Source organism: Protopterus annectens, chromosome 8.part0 (assembly GCF_019279795.1).
Source record: "Protopterus annectens isolate FY-2018-M chromosome 8.part0, PAN1.0, whole genome shotgun sequence".
NCBI classification, from domain to species: domain Eukaryota; kingdom Metazoa; phylum Chordata; order Ceratodontiformes; family Protopteridae; genus Protopterus; species Protopterus annectens.
Window position 1 is genome coordinate 140,585,844 of NC_056741.1, and position 22,408 is coordinate 140,608,251.

The window sequence follows — 22,408 nt, forward strand, 5'->3', positions numbered from 1 at the left end:
AGCTTTAAAAAAAGCAATGGAGATCTCCGTTGCTTTTTTTAAACCTGTCTCGCTATGTTAAACTTCTTTAACATAGCGAGACAGTGTTTTAAAAAAGACTTATACTAATGGAAAAAGTCCGGGTGACCGGACCTTTTTCCATTAGTATAAGTCGATTTACAATGTGCACGCTGACCAATCAGCGTGCACGTTTTGGAATATTAATGGGGGGGTCATGGTATAATGCACAGTCACCCTTTTCACTCACTCAGGTAGTTTAACTCAGCTGAAAAGACCAAAGTTCAAATAATATTTGTGATTCAACTAAAGCTGTCATTGAATCGATTGTGGTACTCTTTTTTTATTTTTCTGACATTGTTGTAACAGAATAATACAAAATTTCCCAGTGTGTTCAACAGAAAACATATTTATTTGAATTAATTTTTATCCAGAAATAAAATATCTACATTTTCTTTTTCAATACTGTATTTGATAGATAATTAATTGATATGAAATCTAAAATGTAGAAACAAGAGAAATATAGACAAGCAGTTTACATTTGTGGGCGCAATAATACTTGAGCTTTTTTAATACTGGATACATACAAAAGTCATAAAGCTGCACCTCAGTGAAAATGTATATGTAAGACACCAAATAAATGTACTTTGGAGCACTGAATCCCTGCACTGTGGTGCAGTGAAACCTACTGTTTTTGAAGTTTCTACGTGTTTGAAAAGAAAATCTCAGAACCTGTTGCAGAATAAAGCCATCAACAGGTATGATTGACTTTAAATTTGAGCCTGGTTCACAGCAAATGCATTACAGGATTTAACTTGATGGAGTATTTATAAATTTCAATAAATAATAAATATTGTTAGGATAGATACTAAGAATAGTGGAACACTACAGCACTGGAAATTCAGGAAAAATGAGACTGAATGCATTGCTTTATAAATATGTATGCAATGTTTGCACAGTTTGTTTAAGGACACAAGTGAGCTTGAATTTTGTGCATTTTTTTTCATACAGGGGAGGTGAACTTCACTATTACTGCTGAAGCAGTACAAACTAATGAGCTCTGTGATAATGAAATTGTAATTGTGCCAACAAGAAACAGAAAAGACACAGTGATCAAACCCCTTCGGGTAGAGGTATGGTGCATTGTTTATAGTTTAACAACTAACTAAATTACATAGCTATATACCACAACCTTTTGAATTTGGATGACTTTAAACAAGTGTTTTCATATCTTCATATCCTGTTGAAGTTGTTTTGCATTTGTATAACAGGAAATCTGTTTCCTTGTCCGGCATGATGTTCCTTTCTCCTGCTGTCGGATTCAGTTACCTGACCCTCACTATACAAACACACACAGACACACACTCACTCACACACGCACACACACACACACACACACACACACACACACACACACACACACACACACACACAAACACACACACACACACACACACACACACACACACACACACACACACACACACACACACACACACGCAAAACATGAAGATTAATATAAGAATATGGAAATACCATTTTAATGGATACCAAAAATAGGGGAAATGAAGCTAAACAAGCTAGGATTTAGAAACAAAGCAGATGTTATAGATTACTAAAACAAATCTGAATTAAAATAAGCAGATTTATTCTGAACAATACATTTTTGATAGCAACTGACACCAAAAGCAGCACATCAGCTTTCTTTAAATGCTTGCAAAAACTGAAAATATGGTAGCAATTTTTCCCAGACTTACATTAGTAGTGAAAATGAAAGACAATATTTTCTGTTTAAGCTTCAAAACTTGATAATGTTAGCATTAAATGAGAGAAACAATTTAACTGCAGTACAAGTACAATCCAGGTCTGTGTCCACAAATACAGACATGAGTGTCAGTGTGAATTGCTACCAATAGAAGGCTTTAGGCCTAAACATCACAGCAAATACATTTGTAAAGAAGATAATACCAGTAAATATTATATTGTAATCACATTTAGTACATCTTTAAGGGCAACATGTTAGTATGGAATACTGAGAAAGGTATATTTATTTCCTTTTTTTAAGATGAAGGAACAGATATCACCCTTTTAGCTAACTGTACATCGTGACCAACTTAGTAACATTTCTGAGCTATGAAATACCAAATATATACATCCTTACATTACAAGACCATTGTCTAAAAATAAAGTTCAAAGGCATAAGCCAGACAAATGTAAATATCTTGTGAACAGCAAATGTTTTTAAAAAGGTACAGATAGCAATATTATCAGTGGTCTTTTTTACAGTGATACTAGTCAGTTCATTCACAGACTTTACATCAATACTGTAATATATTATGCTGCACACAAACACAGAATTATTGTTTTCTCTAAAGTTTCTCAAAGGAAATATAGTGCCAAAGTGCTTTTGTTTCTCCTGATGTCATGCAATAGATCAGTTGTCACTGATCTAATGCGGTAGTACTAGTGTCACATAATGTATTGCAGTTTGCTGGTCACTGATCTAGGGTGACAGTACTAGTGTCACACAATGTATTGCAGTTTGCTGGTCACTGATCTAGGGTGACAGTACTAGTGTCACACAATGTATTGCAGTTTGCTGGTCACTGATCTAGGGTGACAGTACTAGTGTCACACAATGTATTGCAGTTTGCTGAAATCAGTTTAAGACTAGTTTTGCTATGACTTATGCTTGCTTGTGTGTGTGTAAAAAAATATCACCGATTTTGTATTCACAATAATATCAGGGCATATGCATAACTTTTCTGGGTTATCTGATTAACAACTAATTATTTTTCAGAAATAAAACATAAAATACATCACAGAACATTAAGACCCTTGGTACTTTTATGTCTGAAAGGCATCTATATTACAATGTCGAAACGTCGTAATATCGAACCCTTAAACATCGACCCTTATTCATTGAAATGCATTTATGCGAATCGATGAATACTTACAGTGCAAAAAAAAAACACTTGCCCTGCAATCCCACGTAATTAACCTAACCTAAAACAACCCACCCCCCAACTAAATATACCAACTCCAAGATTGCACTACAGCAGAAAAAAGGCTAACATCCTGTAGTTGGCCAACTACATCTTTGCCCTGGAAGTATTCATCGATTCTCGTAAATGCATTTTGATGAATACAGTTCGATGTTTAGGCGTTCGATATTATGATGTTTCAACGTCATAATATAGAACCGTCTGAAAGCCACCACACCCCAGACTGTGTAAGTGGATTTTGACTCTGCCCTCTCCCATTCCAAAACCAGCTTTGCTTAGAGGTGTACATAGATGGGTCTATTTTGTTTGAAAGAAAACACATTTCACTGAAACTCATTTAGTCGAAGCCTCATTTCACTGAAAATGAATTACTTGAACACAATTCACTGAAAGCTCACTTCACTGAAAACTCATTTCACTGAAACTTATTTCATCTAAACAGGTATATGCCCTGTTCCCCACTGTAGTGCAATCCTGGAGTTAGTGTATATAGTTATGGGGTGTGGGGGGCACATAGTTTGGGTATACATTATCTTTTGGAAAGAGTTATTCATTCGACTTGCAAGTATCCATGTCTATGTTTTACAACATTTAAAATATGTGGGGGCTATGCTCCCCCACGCCCACAATGTAGGGGCCCCACACACCTCCCTTACTATATATACTAACTTCAGGATCGCACTACAGTGGGGAACAGGGCATATACCCATTTAGACAAAATGAGTTTTCAGTGAAGTGAGCTTTCAGTGAATTGTGCTGAGGCAATTCACTTTCAGTAAAATGAGACTTCGACAAAATGGGTTTCAGTGAAATGCGTTTTCAAGCAAACAAAATAGACCCACATAGACGGTTACTGTAACTTGTGCTGGGGGCTGGGAATAGTGTCATCATTGTTTTTTTACAGCTAACAGTGCTTAATCAGGAAATGCAGAGTTGATTGTGAACAAAGTTGCATGTTCTAGACAAAAATACTGTAAATATGTTTATTGGTGAAGGTTATTATTTTTTATTTTATTTTGGAGTGTATATATAGTTTCACAAGTTTCCAGCTAGCCTTATTAGGAGTCTCACTGTTAAAAGAGGATTCCATTTCTGTTACTTCTAGATTTCAAAACAGCCAAGCATAAAAATTACTTTTGAATATCACATGCCAAGGAGGACAGCAGTTCTAATGTTGCAACATGATGGCATGTTCAGCAAATACAAAAAACACATTTGTAAAGCTTCATAGCAAATGTGAATATCTGATACATCTGACTCTCCTAATTATAGGTTTATAGGCTATGGTTAGCCTTAATGTTAGGGGGCCATCAAAGATTTCTGCCCCATCACCCAGTACTGGTGGGAGATTAAGAATGTCTCCTTTAAGTAGACTTCTTATGGCATGGGTGAAAGTTTGGGGTCTTCCATTCAGTAATGCAGATTGATTTTAAAGGTTGCTATGGAATTTCTCTGCATGATATATAAAGGCAGCCTATTCCAGAAATGGAGATACACTTGTTTATGTACCAGTTATCCTGTTTTGTGTGTTTGATATTCTAGCACTGGTTTAAGTCTCCAGAATATGTGTTTGCTTTAAAATGGTTCTATTTAGGTAAAGGAGGTCCTAGAATGCTGGGTTGTTCATAACCAAGCATCATCCCTAAGGAGTCTGTGTGAAACAAAGAATATGGACTTAGCTTTTAGTCTATTATTGAGGAAACTTTGCCTATGTTTTAAGCGTGTTTAAGTGTTTACTGAGGTACTTGTTGAATCGTGCATTATATTCAGTGATCACCTTAATAAGGAAGGAATAAAGTGGTACTACAACATCAATAGACCATGGTGGGGTTATACAAAGGATATGTTGTTTAAGGCTAAAGGAGTTTCTAACCACCGCAGAGCCCGCAGAGGTAAGGGCTCAATGAAAAGTCTATTATCAATACAGGCAGCCAAGTCCCGGATGACTGGTCCAGATTTAAGCTGATTGTTACCTTTGGGTTTTCTCTATTGCTGATAAGATCTGTGAAATATCTTATTTTAACAAATAATCCTGTGTATTTAAACCATATGTTGCAAAACACTTTTATTACTTGTGAAAATTTAATCAAAATAGGACATGCTATATTATTCACATAGTGGCTAGATTAGTGATTATTTGACTTGTAAACTGGACTATCTTGAAAAGATGAAAGTGAAGACACTGAAGGTTTTTCAGTTTAACAGAGAGATAAATCCAAAATGAAACTAAAATATCATTGTTAATAAAAGCTCAGGAAGTATTTAATCAGAAGGTATTTATATGGAAATGTCTGTTTTATTAACAGCATCTATAAGATTAATATAATTACTAAACTGAGTATTTGCTTTTTGGGATTTTTTCATAACATCTGCCTTCTTAATTGCTGTGCTACTTTTACTTAACTGAATTCAATGCTTCCACATAAATCATTATTTACTTACAAAAACAAATTTGGCTAATAATTACCTTCAGTGGGACTCTTTCCTAGGTTATAACAATGTATATGCCAGCTGTGCCATTGGATTGGACTATGAACTGGCATAGGCAACCAAACATCTCTTTCAGGCATATGTTAAAAAAAAAAAAAACTTGTACTATTTGTAAGTATGTGTGCTTTACAGGAATTACCTGTTTCACCTACCACATCCACAGCAAAGTCTTGTGCAACTTAATGTATGTTGCTGTCTTTTCACACATGGTGTCAGAACATCATAAGGTGATCTTTCCACATCCTCCAAACGCAGTGTCCCAGTTTCCCACTCCCACCCTGATAGTCATCTAACCAGACTGCACCCCCCCCCCTTTGAAGACTCCTGGATCCGCCACTGAACAACAATCGAGGACAAAAGCTCTCCTCATTATTTTCTAACAAACTCCTTGCATGTGACTTCATTTCTGGAATTTTTTAATTTTTACTGAGGCTCCATTATTTTATTTTGTGGATTTCAGGACAAACAAAACAAGGCTTTGATTATAATACAAGCAAATCTGATCAACAGCTGACCATAAATGGCTTATTTACCACTCCTTTCCAGAGGAATATGGCAACTAGTGCAGTTTATAGAAAAAAAATGTTTTCTTTAGTCTTCACAGATGGATGAGTGTTCTTACAGTCAAATCTTAATGGTATTATAGTGAGTTCTGCCCTGGTTATAAGGGCTTTGCAAGGGGAGGAGTCAGAATAGCCAGGTGCTTTAACTGGCGAAGGTAAAATACACCTAATTTCAATATGTCAAAATGGTGGTGTGTTTTGATTGGTGGAGGTAAAACCCCCACCACTTGCTGTAGACAAGGCCAAAGTATAAACTCAATATAAAAATTAGTATGGGCAGTTTAGAACTGCCGCTTTTACACAAATATAAAAATTATAATGTCAGAATTAGTATTAACCTGACATTTAAAGCCAGTGCTCAAAATGTAAAAAATAAGGCAATAAGAATCAGTGGCTTGATTAAAAAAAATCACTACCTTGGCACAGTTGTAAGGCAGCTTTTTGTGGTATATGTAAGACCAATTTTGGAGTACAATTCTTTGTTTTGTAATTACACAAAAATGACTTGCTGCTACTTGAAAGTATACAGAGGACACTTACAAAAACAAATTAAGCTTTATACATTATTTTCATATAACACGTGCATGACGTGCTAGCACTTTATTCCGTAAGTTGCAAAATGGTATATAGAGTGGTCCATGATCAGTAATTAAGGCTGGCTTCTAATGAATGTTGAACTCCTACATGGCACCCATAATTCCAGAAGTTGTGGCTTTACATATGTGATTTATAAATATACAATCACTTTAAGGATGAAATGTATTACTCAATCCGTGGTCAGACTCTGGAATTAGTTGGATATAAGACAGTGATACATTACTCAAATTTAAAAACTTGTATTCGTGGATGGGCAAATTGGACTATACAGTCATCCCAGAGTCTGCATTTTAAATGGTCTTATGGTTGATATGCAGTATCCTTAAACTATGTAAACTGTACAGCTTAATATCCACTGGGATAGGTAATCAGTGGATATCTCAAAGAGCTGCAGATGAGGCCAACACATGAACTCAATTTCTTTGATGGTTTCCCTATCTACATTATACCAGTGCACAATATCAGTGTTGTGGAGTCTATGACATTTTAAGTGAGGTCAGATGACCATGTGTCTCATGGGCAATGGCACACACCATTGGGCATAGCAGTGGCAGATTTACTAATGCTGCAGTAACCCTTAACATAACTCAATGATTCCTTCACTTTGAACATGAGCATTTGACTGGGTTCAAATGTACAGCAGGAGCAGTTCTGTTGTGCATTCTCTATATGTTTCTGGATTACTCTCACATCTTCTTTCCCTTCACTTGCAGATGGCATCACCTATACTCAGCCAAAATATATGGCAAATATGCTGGTAAACAAATGCAGCTCAGATTTCACCTCCCCATCACCCCCAGTTCTCCCCCAAGAAATACCTGACACCACTCCACTGCCAATTATCATCAAAGAACAGGTTGCCACTGTGCTCTATATAACAGGTTGCCTCTTACACAGCTTAAATCAGACTTATCAGGTCCATTAGGATCTCTGTTTAACCACAGACTAGCTTTGTCCCAGTAGCATGGAGGACAGCAACAGTCATGCCTCTGCATAAAGGGGGATCATCTACTGACCCAGGAAATTACAGACCCATAACTTTCACTAGTATTATACGTAAGGTCATGGAAAGAATAATCATTGCCCTTATAAATAATGACATAGGAAATCACCAAACACTGGAACCAACCCAATTAGGCTTTTTCAAGGGCAGGTTTTGCCTACTGAATCTGGTGGATTTCTTTGAGAAAGTCACTAAGGCCATGGATGAGGGTAAACAGTACATACCACCTTCCTCAGCCTGATCAAGGCATTCAACACAATTCCTCACTCAGGTATTATAAATAAACTTACAAAACTGGGTATATGTCCCTGTCCCTATGTCACCAAATGAATAGCCAACTGGCTCACATACAGGACACATATGGTTAAAGTGGGTGAATCCATATCCAGCAAGAGGCCAGTTACTGGTGGTATGCCACAGGGATCAGTGCTGGGATCACTTCTGCTCAGAATACACTTCTCTGAAGTCAAGACTAATGTGGAAGGCCTCTGGATGACAAAGTCTGCCAATGACTACAAGCTGGGGGCAATCACCAAATCCCCCAATAATGTAGATGTCCTTCCGAAAGGCCTAGATCAGACAAATGATTGCTGCCAGAACCATGGCCTAAAGCTACTTAAATGCAAAAAAAAGAAAAAAAAAGCATTATCATACCCTTTGGGAAGTCAAATATCCCGGCAAATTATAACACCTACAGTACACCTCTAAGAGTAGACATGGGAGAGCTAGGTGCACAGATAGATAGTAGCTTGAACTTTGACTGCCATGTATCCACAGTGGTGAGGAAGTCCTTCAATGTGGCACAACTTATAAGTAAAGGTATGGCATCCAGATCCGAGGAAATTATAGTCCCACTGAACAACAGTGCACCATTTGGCATGTACTTTACTAGGCATTTACAGTAGCTGGAGTGATGTCAGAGGCTCCTCACAATAAAAATACCAGGTGTAAACATCATGTCCTATGTGGATAGACTAAAAGCCCTATCCCTTTACTTTGTCTCTTACCAACTATTAAGAGATGACCTATGCCTGACATACAAGGCACTCAAAAATCCAGCCCTGGTGAAGAGCTGCTACACACCCACAAGTCAGACAGCATGAAGGTCACCTGATATAGGGATCTAAACTTAGTCAGCAACTCAAAGAAAACAAGCTGGAGAGACAGACATGTGTCTCAAAGATTGCCCCTACTTTGTAACAGGCTTCCTATTCATGTTAAGCAGAGCCTTTCCCTGGCCCTCTTCAAACACAGTTTGAATCACTGAATGGGGAATCACAAATTCACACCTGGGATAGTGTCTGTATTCCTTATGGACAGGGGCAATCTGTAAGATACAAGCCCATGACATCCTCTTGCCCCTAGAGGGCCATATATTGGGTAACATCGGGTTATGTCGGCTAGACTTGTAAGAGCTCTTAATCTGTTAGCCTTGCAATTGGCTATGAACCTGTAAACCTATTAGCATATCACAGAAGCTCATTTTAATAATGTTGCTTATTACTATGTCATTATATGGATATTAGTATATACCATGCCAGGCAATGCTACTTAACTTGACCATGTCACAGAACTTGTTTTTCTAAATCGCTCACAAAATGCTCATGGCTACTTGTCAAACAGATTCACTTACCACAATGCAGAAAAGTTTTCTGAATCTGGCCCTAAACCTATACAGTTCTTCCTTAAATCTTGTAAGAAGTAACCATGTCAGTAAAATGAGTGAACCAAGGTAAAGTGGGAAAATCTTCTCACAAATCCTATTAAGAACTGAATTGTCATAACCTTAGAATATGTAAAAGTAATATTAAAGTAAATATTTACAAAACTTTTTATGGCACGGTAGCAGTAGCTCCTGTATGCTGTCATCTTTTAGTGACAACACTTCTTTCTGCAGGTTTACTGCTCTGTCTTTACGAGCAGCTCTGGTGTATCTGCGGGTCTTGACTTTGTCTTTGTAGTAGAATATTTTGGCATGGGATTGACAGAGGAAGTATTTACATAAGTGGAAATTTTAAGGTGAAACTGTAATGAATATGAACAAATTAAAAAAAATAAATGATGACTGTAAAGATATGTTGCAAAACTGATGTCTTTTTCTTTTGTTTAACCAGCCTGAAGGTACTAAGTTGGAAATGGCAAATACTTTCTTCTTGTGTCCTAATGGTAAGTGCAGACAATGATCGGCCTCACAAATGTGTGTGTGTGCGTGTGTGTGTGTGTGTGTGTGTGTGTGTGTGTGTGTGTGTGTGTGAGTGCGTGTGTGTGTGTGTGTGTGTATGTGTGTGTGGGTGCGTGTGTGCGTGTGTGTGTGTATGTGGGTGCGTGTGTGTGTGTGTGTGTGTGTGTGTGTGCATGTGTGTGTGTTTATGTGTGTGTGTGTGCGTATGCTTATGTGTGTGTATGCTCATTTCCATGTACATGCCTGTGTTTGTCTATGTATGTGCATGCACTTGCATTCATATGTGGATGCTTAGGAGTGGAAGGTGTGGGATAATAAATAACTTTGACAGAACTCAGTAGTCTGAATACCACTGAACAAATATTTTGCATGATGTTTAAATGAATAGAAATAGTGTCAGCAAAATAAACATGCAGCACAAATTTCATTGACTGACGTAGTACAGGGAAGGTTAAATTCAAATAGACACACTGTACTATTTTTAGAACCGTAGATCTTAGTTGCTCCTGTCTATGTACTGTATTCATTAGACTGGACATATTAGGTGTCTTCCTCTTGCCAACCTTCAGAATCTCCTGCAATCTTAAGCTCCTCCCCTCATCTCATCCCTATCATGCATTGGGGCACACAACCTTCAGAATCTCCTGCACGCTCGAGCTCTACTCTTCATCCCTATTAGGCATTGAGACACCCAACCTTCAGAATCTCCATGCATGTTTGAGCTCCTCGCCCCATTCCTATCATGCAAAGGGCACTGACTCTTTTTAGGTCCACTTGCTACATTTTAAGCTTCAGTTGGATTTTCTGCAGCCTGAGTGCTGCTTAATCTCTAATCTCTTTTAATGTTTTTTTTTTTTTCAAAAGATAAGTCACCCATTTTTCTCACTTACATCATTATCAAGATTAATCTAATACTGTTCTTGTAGTTTCTTACCATTTATGAAGCGTTTATTTAATCTCATCTCTATGATTTTGCATCCATGCTAGGCTGATATACCCTTACTTATTGTTAGGTTTACCACCTTTTCAAATGCCCAAAGTGGGACATTTGCTTGTAGAAATGTAAGATTTTGCAGGGTAAATCATACCCATGATCAGTACAAAGGAAAGAACTTCACTTTTTTGCCCAAATAAAAGCTTATTCTTGTAGCATTTGAGTTGTTTATGCTATTTCATATAACATTTAGATGTTTCAGATATAAAATAACTGTCTTATTTAACTATTAAAGAAAACTTTGGAAATATTTTTGTCCTAAAAATCGCAGGACATTTGTGATTTATTTATTTATTTATTTATTTTTCGCAGGACACAACTGCCCAAAGAGGGACAGGTGGTAACCCTACTAATTGTCCTATCACAGAGTTTTTCCTTGGCATCTACTTTTCTGAAGTGAATGTCATTAACCAAGGGCTCTGGCTGATTAAGTTTGCAGATGAATGCATGCTTGGTGCAGTCACTGAATCCCCAAATGACTTAGCCATCCTTCAGTAAGTCCAGTAACCACATACCTGCTTATCTAATGGAACAGTCTTTGTGCATTCCCCTACCTCCTCCTTCCTGAGATTATGCATCCTATCAGTACTCGTATATCTGTTTATTTCATCATCCTATCCTGTCCTTCTGTCTGGTGTCTGCATATGTAACTGTTCTTGTCATAGTTGTTTTGTACAGCTTCCCCATGACATAGCTTAAGTGTGCTGTTAGGAAGGTCAGAACCCTCATTTGGTGCCCATCCACCAACTCCACCTGACCTCGGGTTCCTATCTCGTGATCGAAAGTTGTAAACAGTGAACGTGTCTTGAGCAAACCTGATTGGTTGAAATGTCGAAATGTCACGCTTGTAACACGGAAATGGCCGTAGGGAATATTTTCCCCTTATTTCAATGTAGTGCAATCTTGGAGTAGGAATATTTAAGTAGCAGGGGTGTGAGGGCAGCCCCATAAATGCAGGGCTTGCCCCCCCTGCCTACAGCATTTAGGTAAGTATAGCTTTTTTTATTTTTATTTTTTATTATAAAATCTGCAGTGGTGGTGCTGTGATAGCGTTGTCGCCTCACAACAAGACATTCCCCTGTTCGATTCTCAGCTAGAGCGTCTTCTGTGTGGAGACATTTGTGAATGGGAGTGCCTTTGTTGAAGGTTGTGCGTCAGGGCCAGCAACTCGGCACGTAAAAATCTACTGCCAATCATTAGTGGACCGGAGTTCCACTGTGGTGACCCCTAACTGGGATAAGCTGAAAGACACAACAACATTTCAAAATTTGAAACATCGCTCATATGGTGTCGACCACATGTTGTTCGATGTTTGAAACTTTCAAAAATATAATATAGACCACCAGACCTCAGCTTCCACTAAAAGTATCCTTCCTAAAAATATTAGACTTGAAGCCATTGGGTGTGTGAGAAGTGAGTGTATCTAAATAATTAATCTTGTCTCTGTTCCAGGAATAAATGAATTTCAAAAACTCTGTAGCATCATTCAAATATTCTACAAAAGCATGAATTTCATCAATTTCACCATCCCGTAAAGTAAATATGTCTTCAAAAAATCTTACATAAAGATGTAATTATTTTGCAAATTGACCCCTAAGCACAAATTGATTTTCCCAGCACAGGAACACCATATTAGCAAAGGCAGGGGCACAGGATGCTCCCATTGCAGCACCTCTAACTTGCTGGAAAAAATCCCCCTGAAAATAGATGTAATTGTGACCCAGTACTAAAGTCATCCATTCCATAATAAGATTTATCCTACCATATTAGAGAGTAGACCACTGAATCAAACTTTGATGAAAATACTTTAAACCTTCACTCTTAGGAATAACAGTAAACAGGTCTCTTATATCAACAGTCACAAATATAAGATTTTCCTTGCAAATGTATTTTTTTTAAGTGGCCTAAAGAGTCCTTTATAAGATGTGGTACAACATCATATATATGTTTTACCCTGCTGTCAATGAAAACAGCTAGGGGGTATATCTTGGACCTTGTTGCTGAGACAATAAGCCTGAATAGTGGTCGAGCACCTCTTTATGAATTTTTGGATACCAAAAATTGTTGGTATAATTGGGTTAGGGTTAGATAAAAAATGATAAGTATCAATATCAGTGGATTAATTTAACACATATTCTTCCAGGTATAAATCAATCCTGTGGTAAACTATGTGAATCTGATTCTTGGAAATGGGAGTGTAAGTATCAATATCATGTAAACAATCCAACATAGTATTAGAGTAGTCCTGTATATCATATATAACCATACCACCCTCATTATCGAGTTGCATGACGCTTATGGTTTTGTCTTTGTGTAGTTGGTCAAATAAAAGTTTTTCTTTTTTAGCTAAATTGGAATGAATATATATTTTGTTAGTACAGATTCTATATATGTCTTTCATGACCACTTTTTCAAAAACTTATATAGTAGGTTGTAAAGGGAGAATGAAAGTACTATGCCTTCTGATAAACCTTCTCCCATAGTTTGTTACACCACTTTCCCCGCTATTTTTGTCATGAAAAAATATGTGACAGCCGTGTGACAGCCATGCCCTGGCCCAGCAATCAAGAAGCCTTAATCCTCACCACTAACACCTCATAGAAGAGGAAAGGATAACAAATACAGACAAGTACAATTTCCCTGAAGTGCACACAGAGATCACAGTCAGTCTGGGGCTGGTTGCGCCCTTGCTCTCCAGGTCCCCAATAAGACTCCCCACTGGCAAAGCTATAGGGTCCAGATCTCAGCTTAGCTGGCAAGTTAACCTCCAGTATCCTCTCTGTCCCACCAGTGCTTTGTGTCCCTGCCCAGGTAGATGACACACAACACACACACTTTAAGATAAGTATTTATACAACTTCACAGACACTCCTGGGAAAGGCTGACACCGATTCTCCAGCTGTGCTCTTTACCCAGCCTATACGGTATTAATTACTGCCACCAACAGCTTAATAATTATCAACTACCCAAAGGCCCTTGAAAAAGTGTCCAATTATTACTGTGCAATATTATTATCCAATTGGTAATGTGACTATTCAGTCTAAGGCCTATTACAATGAACTCTATACGTAAGCAATGTACTCTAGAGCCTACTTCTCTACATAAACCAGTCACAGGTAAAGGTTTTTAAAATATTTAATAATAAATAATTAAAACACAAGACAAAACTACTACACCACAGAGATATCTAAGAGTTCAGAGGTCACACTGAAACTTACAATAATACAGTAGAACAGGTCTGATGTCAAAGAAAAACAGAATCTAACTTTCTAATCTTTAGCTGTTCTTAAGAGAAAACACAGTGCTGCATTCCTACTTACAGACAAATAGAGCATAAGCAGTGTTGGGTTGATGGTCCAAGACAAATGCTTTCAGTCTTTCAATGAACAATAGTTTTTAAAACACTAACAAACAGCTCTGCTAAGGCCCACCCAAATTACATCATTTTGACACTTAGGTTTTTCCAGTATTCACATTACATCATTTTGACACTTAGTCTGGAGTTCCCAGGCAAACAAACTGCATTATTTAGCAAGCTAACACCTCCTCAGGAAACTACAATAAGAACATTTCACATGTATACTCTAACAATTATTCCTTAAGTTAAGACAATAGAGGAATGCGTTCAGCCAGATGCTTCGGCACCACTTTTTTAGATACTTGTAACTTCAAAGAACATTTGAAATGCTTGGCTTGATTTTCCTTACAGCAGATGGCAATGTTGCAACAATCTTGAAGTTCACATTTTACAGTGTTTTCTTTCATTTAAAAACAGAAGCCTGTATTTTACATTTATTTATAGAAATGACAGAATTATGTATCAAATTCTATTTGACTAGGCTGGCAGCCTTCGCCCATCTTTCCCCAATCTTCACAACCTCCTCCCTCCCCCCCCCCCCCGGAGAACTCAAGCTAGTTTTTCAAGTGACCCTTGAGAAATGCCACTTGAGAGGGATAAGTCTATTGGAGGGTACCTCACCCCAGTCCCTGTCTTGAGAGCCCATCTGCATTGGCATTGCTAATCCCACTGCGCTGCTGCACTGACATATCATATGCTTGCAACCCCAGGCTCCAGCTTAGCAACTTGGCATTTTGCTGACTGGCTCTGTTTAACCATGTTAGAGGGTTGTGATCTGTCATTACAGTGAATTTTCTTCCATACAGATAAGGCTTAAGTTTCTGCAATGCCCACACTATACCTAGACATTCCTTTTCTACAGCTGCATAGCATTCCTCCCTGGGTTGGAGCCTACAACTGAAATAAACCACTGGATGCTCTTCTCCCTCTGAAGAAATCTGGCTAAGTACAGACCCCACCCCATGGTTCAAAGCATCCACCTGTACAACAAATTCTTTGTTGTAATCTGGACTGGCTAACACAGGGAGTCCTCCCAAAGCTTCTTTAAGCTTCTGAAATGCCTGATCACATGCTGGGGTCCACACTACCTTATCTGGCCTGTTCTTCCTTGCCAGGTTTGTAAGGGGAACAGCTATGGTACTATAACTAGGGACAAACTTTCTGTAGTACCCTGCTGTCCCTAAGAATGCCCTCACTTGCTTTTTGGTAACAGGTGCAGGCCATGCCTGAATAGCTTCCACTTTGGCAGGTTCTGGCCTTATCTTACCACTCCCCACTCTATGTCCTAGGTAGAAGACCCCTGTTATACCCACCTGACATTTGTTTGGCTTAATGGTCAACCCCTTCCCTCTGTAGTCTTTCCAGCACCTCCCTGACATGCTGAAGGTGCTCTGTCCAGGAATGGCTGTAGATGGCAATATCATCTAGGTAAGCAAGGGCAAACCCTCCTGCTAGGATATTATCCACCAGCCTCTGGAAAGTCGCTGTGGCATTCTTCATCCCAAAGGGCATTTGTGAACTCATACAAGTCAAAAGGAGTCACAAATGCTGACTTCTCTCTAGCACTGGGAGTCAAGGGCACCTGCCAGTAACCCTTGGTAAAATCAGTGGTTGTAAGATACTTAGCCCCACCAAGCTGCTATAGGGCCTCATCTGTCCTAGGCATGGGATAAACATCTAACTCTGTGTGACTGTTTAATTTCCTGTAATCCACACCGAACCTGGTGCTGCCATCCTTCTTTGGCACCAACACTACTGGTGAGGCCCAGGGACTGTTGGACTATTGAATCACCCCTAATTCCAACATCTCCTGTACCTCCTCCCACAGAGTCTGTTTGACTCTCTCAGGCACCCTATAAGGGGCCTGCCTAATAGGCCTTGGGTGCACCCTGGTTTCCCAGTGAACACGTCCCCAAATATTTGTAACACTGCTCAGATTTCTCGAACTTGGGTAGGAGATAGCTGCTAAGACATTGCTACCCCTTCCACTGAGGCGTCAGTCTAAGCCTCCCTAAGGAGATCATTCCCCAGATCTCCCCCAGACTCCTCCTGCAATCCACTGCAAATACTTAGCACAAGGGCCTCCCTATCATGGTAAGGTTTCATCATGTTAACATGGTACAATTTGTGCCCCTGCCATCTGCCTAGCACTTCCACCATGTAGTTAATATCACTTACCTTTCTTACCAGCTTGTAGGGTCCCTCCAAAGTTGCTTGCAGCTTGTTGTGTCTGACAGGAATGAGAACCATTACCTGCTGTCCCACAGCATATTTTCTAGCTCGAGCATTCCTGTCATACCACACCTTTTTCTGTTGTTGGGCTTCTGCCACATTGACCTGGGCCAAGCCCATGAGTTCCCTGAGCCTTTTCTTGAGGTTTAGGACATATGCCACAACAGAATCCTTGTGACACCCACACTCACCTTCCCACTCATCTCGAATTAAATCTAGAGGTCCCCTCACCCTATGCCCATATAGCAACTCAAAGAGTGAAAAACCTGTGGATTCCTGGGGAACCTCTCTGTAAGCAAACAACAGATGGGGCAAATATTTGTCTCACTCCTTCTTAAACTGATCTGCAAATGCCCGTAGCATGGACTTGATTGTAGAGTTTAACCTCTCAACAAGACCATTAATCTGTGGCTGGTAGGGGGTGGTCTTCATGTGCTTCACCCCACAGGACTTCCACAGACAAGTCAGCAGGTCTGACATGAAATTGGCACCTCGGTCAGTCAATATTTCTTTTGGGAAACCTACCCTACTGAAAATCTCTACAAAGCATTTGCCACCTTCTCTGCCTCAATGGAGGACAAAGCCACTGCCTCAGGGTATCGTGTAGCATAATCCACTACCATTAGGATATACTTTTTCCCTGTGGAACTTGGGGTATCAGAGGACCCACAATTTCCATAGCTACCCAGTGAAATGGCTCCTAAATCACAGGAAAGACAACAAAGGAGCTCTCACCTTGTCTCCTGCCTTCCCTACCTTTTGGCACTGCTCACAGGTCCTGCAGTACCGTATTACATCTCTGGATATTCCAGGTCAATAGAAGTTTTTCATAATATGCCTCTTTGTACGTTTTATGCCTATGTGACCTGCAAAAGGAATATCATGGGCTATGGCTAGAAGTGCTAGATGGTAGGCTCTAGGCACTACCAACTGCTGTACTCTCTCACCTTCTAGCCCTCCCTCAGGGGTCCACTGTCTGTATAGTAACCCTTTGTTCCAGTATACAGATTCCCCCTTCCCTTGAGAATCAGGTGCCTCCCTAGCTACCTGCCTCAGGCCTTGCAATGTAGGGTCTAAGAGTTGATCCTGTCTCAACTCTCTCCTTGTAACCCTTCCCAGCTCCCCTTTCAGTGGAAGTCTAGCATCCTCTGACAGTGGTGCCTCACTGTCAGCCTGGGTACTACTACTCACCTCTACCTTTGCAGTCACTCTGTCCAAGGGACCATCAGTACCCACAAGCAGCTGTGGCTTACCTTCAGTCTCACTGCTACAGCGTAGCTCACTCCCTGAAGTAACTACCTCAGCAGTCCTGGCTGCAAGTATGCAGTCTGTCTGGGTCTCCCCCAGGCTACCAGACTTATTTATTTATTTATTTATTTATTTTATATTTGTTAACCGGGGGTGTCTGACTGAGCCTAAAAGGCCCTTTTTCAGCAGAGGCCGGGGAGAAAAGCTCCACAAAGAAAAATTACAGATACATTTAGTTAGACGTGATCAGTATACACACAAATTACAAAAGACATGTTTTTACAGTGGTATGAGGCACAACAACAGTTACAGTGGAGAGAACAAACAAAAAAGTATTAATTTAAAAATAAAGGTAATTAGATTTGTGGTGTACAGCTGAAATTTGGAACATAGGTAGAATACATACATAGTACACAGGTACAGTACATACATTGTAGATTAGCCAGTGTTTGTGAGTAAGATAGAAAATTATTATCAAGTACTCTAGTATGTATACCTTATCCACTTACACTATCCTGGGGAGCAATCATGGCACTGCCAACTTTGCTTGAGATGTTGCCTGATGAGGTCTTTAAAGGAGGATCTGGATGATGTGTTTTGAATGCTAGTAGGGACAGAGTTCCATTTTATAGCCACTGAACTACTATATAGCGCATCTTCAAAGCTATTGTAGCTGTTGGTGACTTCTAGTAGTAGTTTGCTTGATGATCTAAGAGGCCTTTTGGCTGAGTGATGTTGTACTAGGTTTCTGAGGGCAGGACACTTATTGGGGAGGTAATAAAGAGAATGACAGAGGCAAAGCTGATTGTAAGTTAGAAGGTTGGGCAGTTCAAGCCAGTGGAGCTGTCTCAAAGCAGTACAGTGATGAGTTCTATATGAGCAATTTGCAGCAAATTGGGCAATTCTGTTATAGCAGGCTTCCATTTTGCTTAGTTCAGTTTTGTTGAGATTATTCAGAATGGGAGATGCATAGAATAGGGTGGATAGAAGTTGGGAGCGAGCAATGGCTGATCTGGTGTTGTTGGTAAGAAATGGTTTTATACGGTAGAGTGATCCCAGTTTGGCATGTACTTTTTTAATAGTTAAGTTGAGATGACTATCAAATTTTAGGTGGGAGTCTATTTTTATTCCCAGTAGCTTAGCCTATGCTACTGGAGTGATTGGAGTAGCATTTGTGGAGTAGATTGTGAATTGACTGTTATCAGTGTTTTTGTTAGAACTGGTTATAATCATAAGCTGAGTTTTCTTTGGATTGAGGATAAGTTGGGCTTTGGTAAGGCGGTTTTCAACGTCAGAGAATGCTAGTTGAGTTGTTTGCAGGAGGGTGGGAATGTTTTGTGCAGCACAGATTAAGGTAGTGTCATCTGCATACTGAATGATAGATGCATGCTGTGTGGAGGTATGGAGGTCATTTGTGAAGAATGTGAATAGTAGTGGTCCTAAGATAGAACCCTGTGGGACTTCTACAGTAAATGACAGCTGAGGAGAGAGAGAGAATTTTCCCATTTCACAGCTTGGTACCTGTCAGTTAAGTAGCTTTGGAACCAGGTAAGAGTGGAATTTGATAGGCGATATTGGTGTAGTTTGTTTAGCAGGATTTGGTGTGAGACTGTGTCAAATGCTTTGGACATATCCAAAAAAAAGAGTTGATACCTGTAGGCCTTCATTTTTGAGACAGTTTACTGTGTCTGTGAAGCAGAGGAGGGCTGTAATGGTACTATGGGCAGGTCTGAAACCATGCTGAGTAGGTGACAGGATGTTGCTGTCCAGGAGATAGTTTAGCATCTGAGTATGGATGCATTTTTCTAGGATTTTGGCCAGGGGGGAGAGTAAAGCAATGGGTCTGTAGTTATTAAGTTCAGTGGGGGTTCCACCTTTATGTATGGGTGTAACCTAGGATATTTTCCAGAGTTTGGGCACATAGTTTTCAACAATTGATCTGTTTATGAGAGTGGAGACTGGGATAGCAATAGCATCTGCTGCGAGTTACAAGAAATAGCTGGGGAGTACATTGGCTGCTGTTGCTGAGGTTTTTAATTTGGAGAGTATACTTTTGATTGAAGGGGTGGAAACTGTTTTGAGGGTAAAGCTTGTATTAGTGTTATTTGTGTTGGGGGGATAGTGAGGAAGGAACTGTCCTGTGATACTACTGAGTTCACAAAGTGGGAGTTGAATTGTGTTTCGATGGGAACTTTAGTGTCAGGGGTGGTTGGTTTGGGGGTAGCCTTTTGGGTGGATTTTAGTAGGTGGTTTACATTTTTCCAAAATGTTTGGGGGGTTGTGTTGGTATTTAGTTTGTAATGTGTAGTAGGATTTTTGTGTCCAGCCTAATGCATTTTTTGCATGGTTGCACAGTTCTTTGTACTTAGTTAGGCTTTGTGTTTCTTTGTTTTTTTGATAGTAAAGCCAGACAGTGTCTCTGGACTTGAGGATTTGTTTGGTTTCTTTACTGAACCAGGGGTTTGTAGAGGTTCTAACCTTGATTTTGTGCAGTGGAGCGACAGTGTTTAGGTGTTGTAGAAATGTTTTGTTGAAATATGCTACAGCCTGGTCAAGTGGGAGGGTTTTTAGGGGGGGGGGGGGTCCAGTCGTAGTTACAGAGTAAAGTGTTGAGGACCTCAAGAGAGAATGTTTTTGTGTTTCTAGTGGATATATAGTTAGTGGTTTAATATATGCTTGTTCTACTACGTATAAAGTATATTACGTTGTGGTCACTTAAGGTGTCTGGGAGACTGCCTGTGTGAGGGTACAATGTGGGGTTGTTAGTTAGGACCCAGTCAAGGATGGATTCCCTTTTAGATTTTTTATCACATCTAGTTGGAATTTGGACTAGCTGCTGGTAGCCATGGAGATTTATTAGATTACTTGGTGGTTCTGATATATAGGTGAACCAATCTAGGTTGAAGCCTCCCAGAATAAGGGATTTTTGTGAGTATGTGGAAGAACACCAGGATAAGAAGTCTTCAAGGCTAGCAGGTGTATTACCAGGTGGAATATAGATCACAATTATGGTGATGACCTTTTTAGGGTGAAGTTGAAGTTGTGAGATAAGTATGTCCCAATTATTGGAGGAGGGGTAGGAGTTTGGTAATTGACGAATGGTTAAGTTGGACTTGTGCAGTAAGGCAGTTCCACCCCCTTTGCAAAGTGGTCTATCTTGTCTAATGATATTGTAGCCAGTAGGGAGAACTTCTGAGTTAGCTATGTTTTTATTTAGCCAGGTTTCTGTTGAAGCAACTATGTCTGGAGAGTAGTGTGCCATTGTGGCCTGGAGTTCAGGTATTTTATTTTTGACACTTCTAATATTAATATTTAGCATTAAAAGATGGTTGGTTTTGCTGCTGTTGTTGATTTGCCCAGGGATGAAGAAAGTGGGGGTGTTATGTTCTGACATTTGTGTTGGAGCAGTTTGTGTTGGACAGGATGGATTTGGGCCTGGGTTGGGGTGGATATCCCCACTTATGGTGAGCCTGCTGTTAAAATGGTGATACAGATGTTGGAGCTTTGTGAGGAGTGTGAGAAAGTATTGTGTTTTTTGGAGTAGGAGTGAGAACATATGTGTTTAGTTCTGAATTGGTCCGTTGTGTAGTTCTTGAATAATTTTGGGCAGATATTATAATGTGTGGTGCCTGCATGCGAGAGTGCATAATGTAGTGCTGTGCTACTATGTTTAGGGATATTGCTAGAGTGATAACTTGTGGTGTTGCAAAGAATTATGAGAAGACACACTAGACTTAGTTGTGTGACAGTCATGGTTATAAAGTTTCAGTTGGTTCTAGGTGGGAAATCTGAACCCACTGGTTGCATTCAAAACATTTCACCCTAGGTCCTGGACGTGTACATGGACTAGTGGCTTCTTCTGCTACTGGCAGATTCTGTTGGGGCAGTCTGTGCTGCCCACCATGGGTTCCTTTAGAGCCATGAGCAGTACTGGGGGTCCCCTTCCTGTGCAGGGCTGCTTTGCTGGCCAGGCATAGGTCTCCCTTCTTCCCCAACTCATCTGAAGTAGCACATTGTTTATCAGCTAACCAGATCCTCATGTTCTCAGGCAAAGTGCTAAGGGCTTGTTCACTCACCAAAAGGTCTGCCAGCCCTTCAAAAGTGGTGACCTGACATCCACTCACCCAGCTATGAAAATAAGTGCTCCGTTCAACAACATATTCACATACATTTTCATCTGCCTTGCATCTATGCTCACAAAAATTTTTCCTGTACATTTCAGGTGTTAGCTTAAAACATTGTAACAGACATTTCTTTACATCAGTATAATCAAAACAGACAGAGTCAGTCATTTGTGATATACAAGTTACAGTTTTCCCATGGAGTAAGGGGGTCAGGAACCGTACCCAGAGCCTTGGCATATCCTTTCAAACATGTGAATGAAACTATCAAAATGATCCCCCTCTTTAAATTGCGGAAGTAATTTACTGACCTGTTGTGCTTCTGGGGTCCAGTTACTCCCTTCTCCATTACCTCCATGACTCTGGTGAAGAGTCAGCATTTCTCTCTAATGCTTCCTCTGATCCTTTTCTTTGGCTTCTATCTCCAAATGCCTGGCTTCCAACTCAAGTCTGTTTAGCTCCAGCTGTATTTTAAAGTCCACTATAGAAATATCGAGCTGTCCATTCTCTGAGGATATTGTATCTCCATTGCCAGTCTGATTGTCCTTCACAGAAAGTTGAGCTGTCCATTCTCTGAGGATTTTGTCCCTCCACTGCCAGTCTGATTGTCCTCCTGGA

The 22,408-nt window shown here is 39.8% G+C and overlaps 1 protein-coding gene across 1 annotated transcript in view; it reads left to right on the forward strand.

Moving 5' to 3' along the window:
- The window catches only part of LOC122808163 (alpha-1-macroglobulin-like), a 404,161-nt gene that overhangs the window by 31,068 nt on the left and 350,685 nt on the right, over window positions 1-22,408 (forward strand). Inside the window, exons 2-3 of the mRNA XM_044079136.1 lie at window positions 1,009-1,130; window positions 9,770-9,821. Coding sequence (XP_043935071.1) covers window positions 1,009-1,130; window positions 9,770-9,821 — 174 coding nt within the window. The remainder of the gene's footprint in view (window positions 1-1,008; window positions 1,131-9,769; window positions 9,822-22,408) is intronic.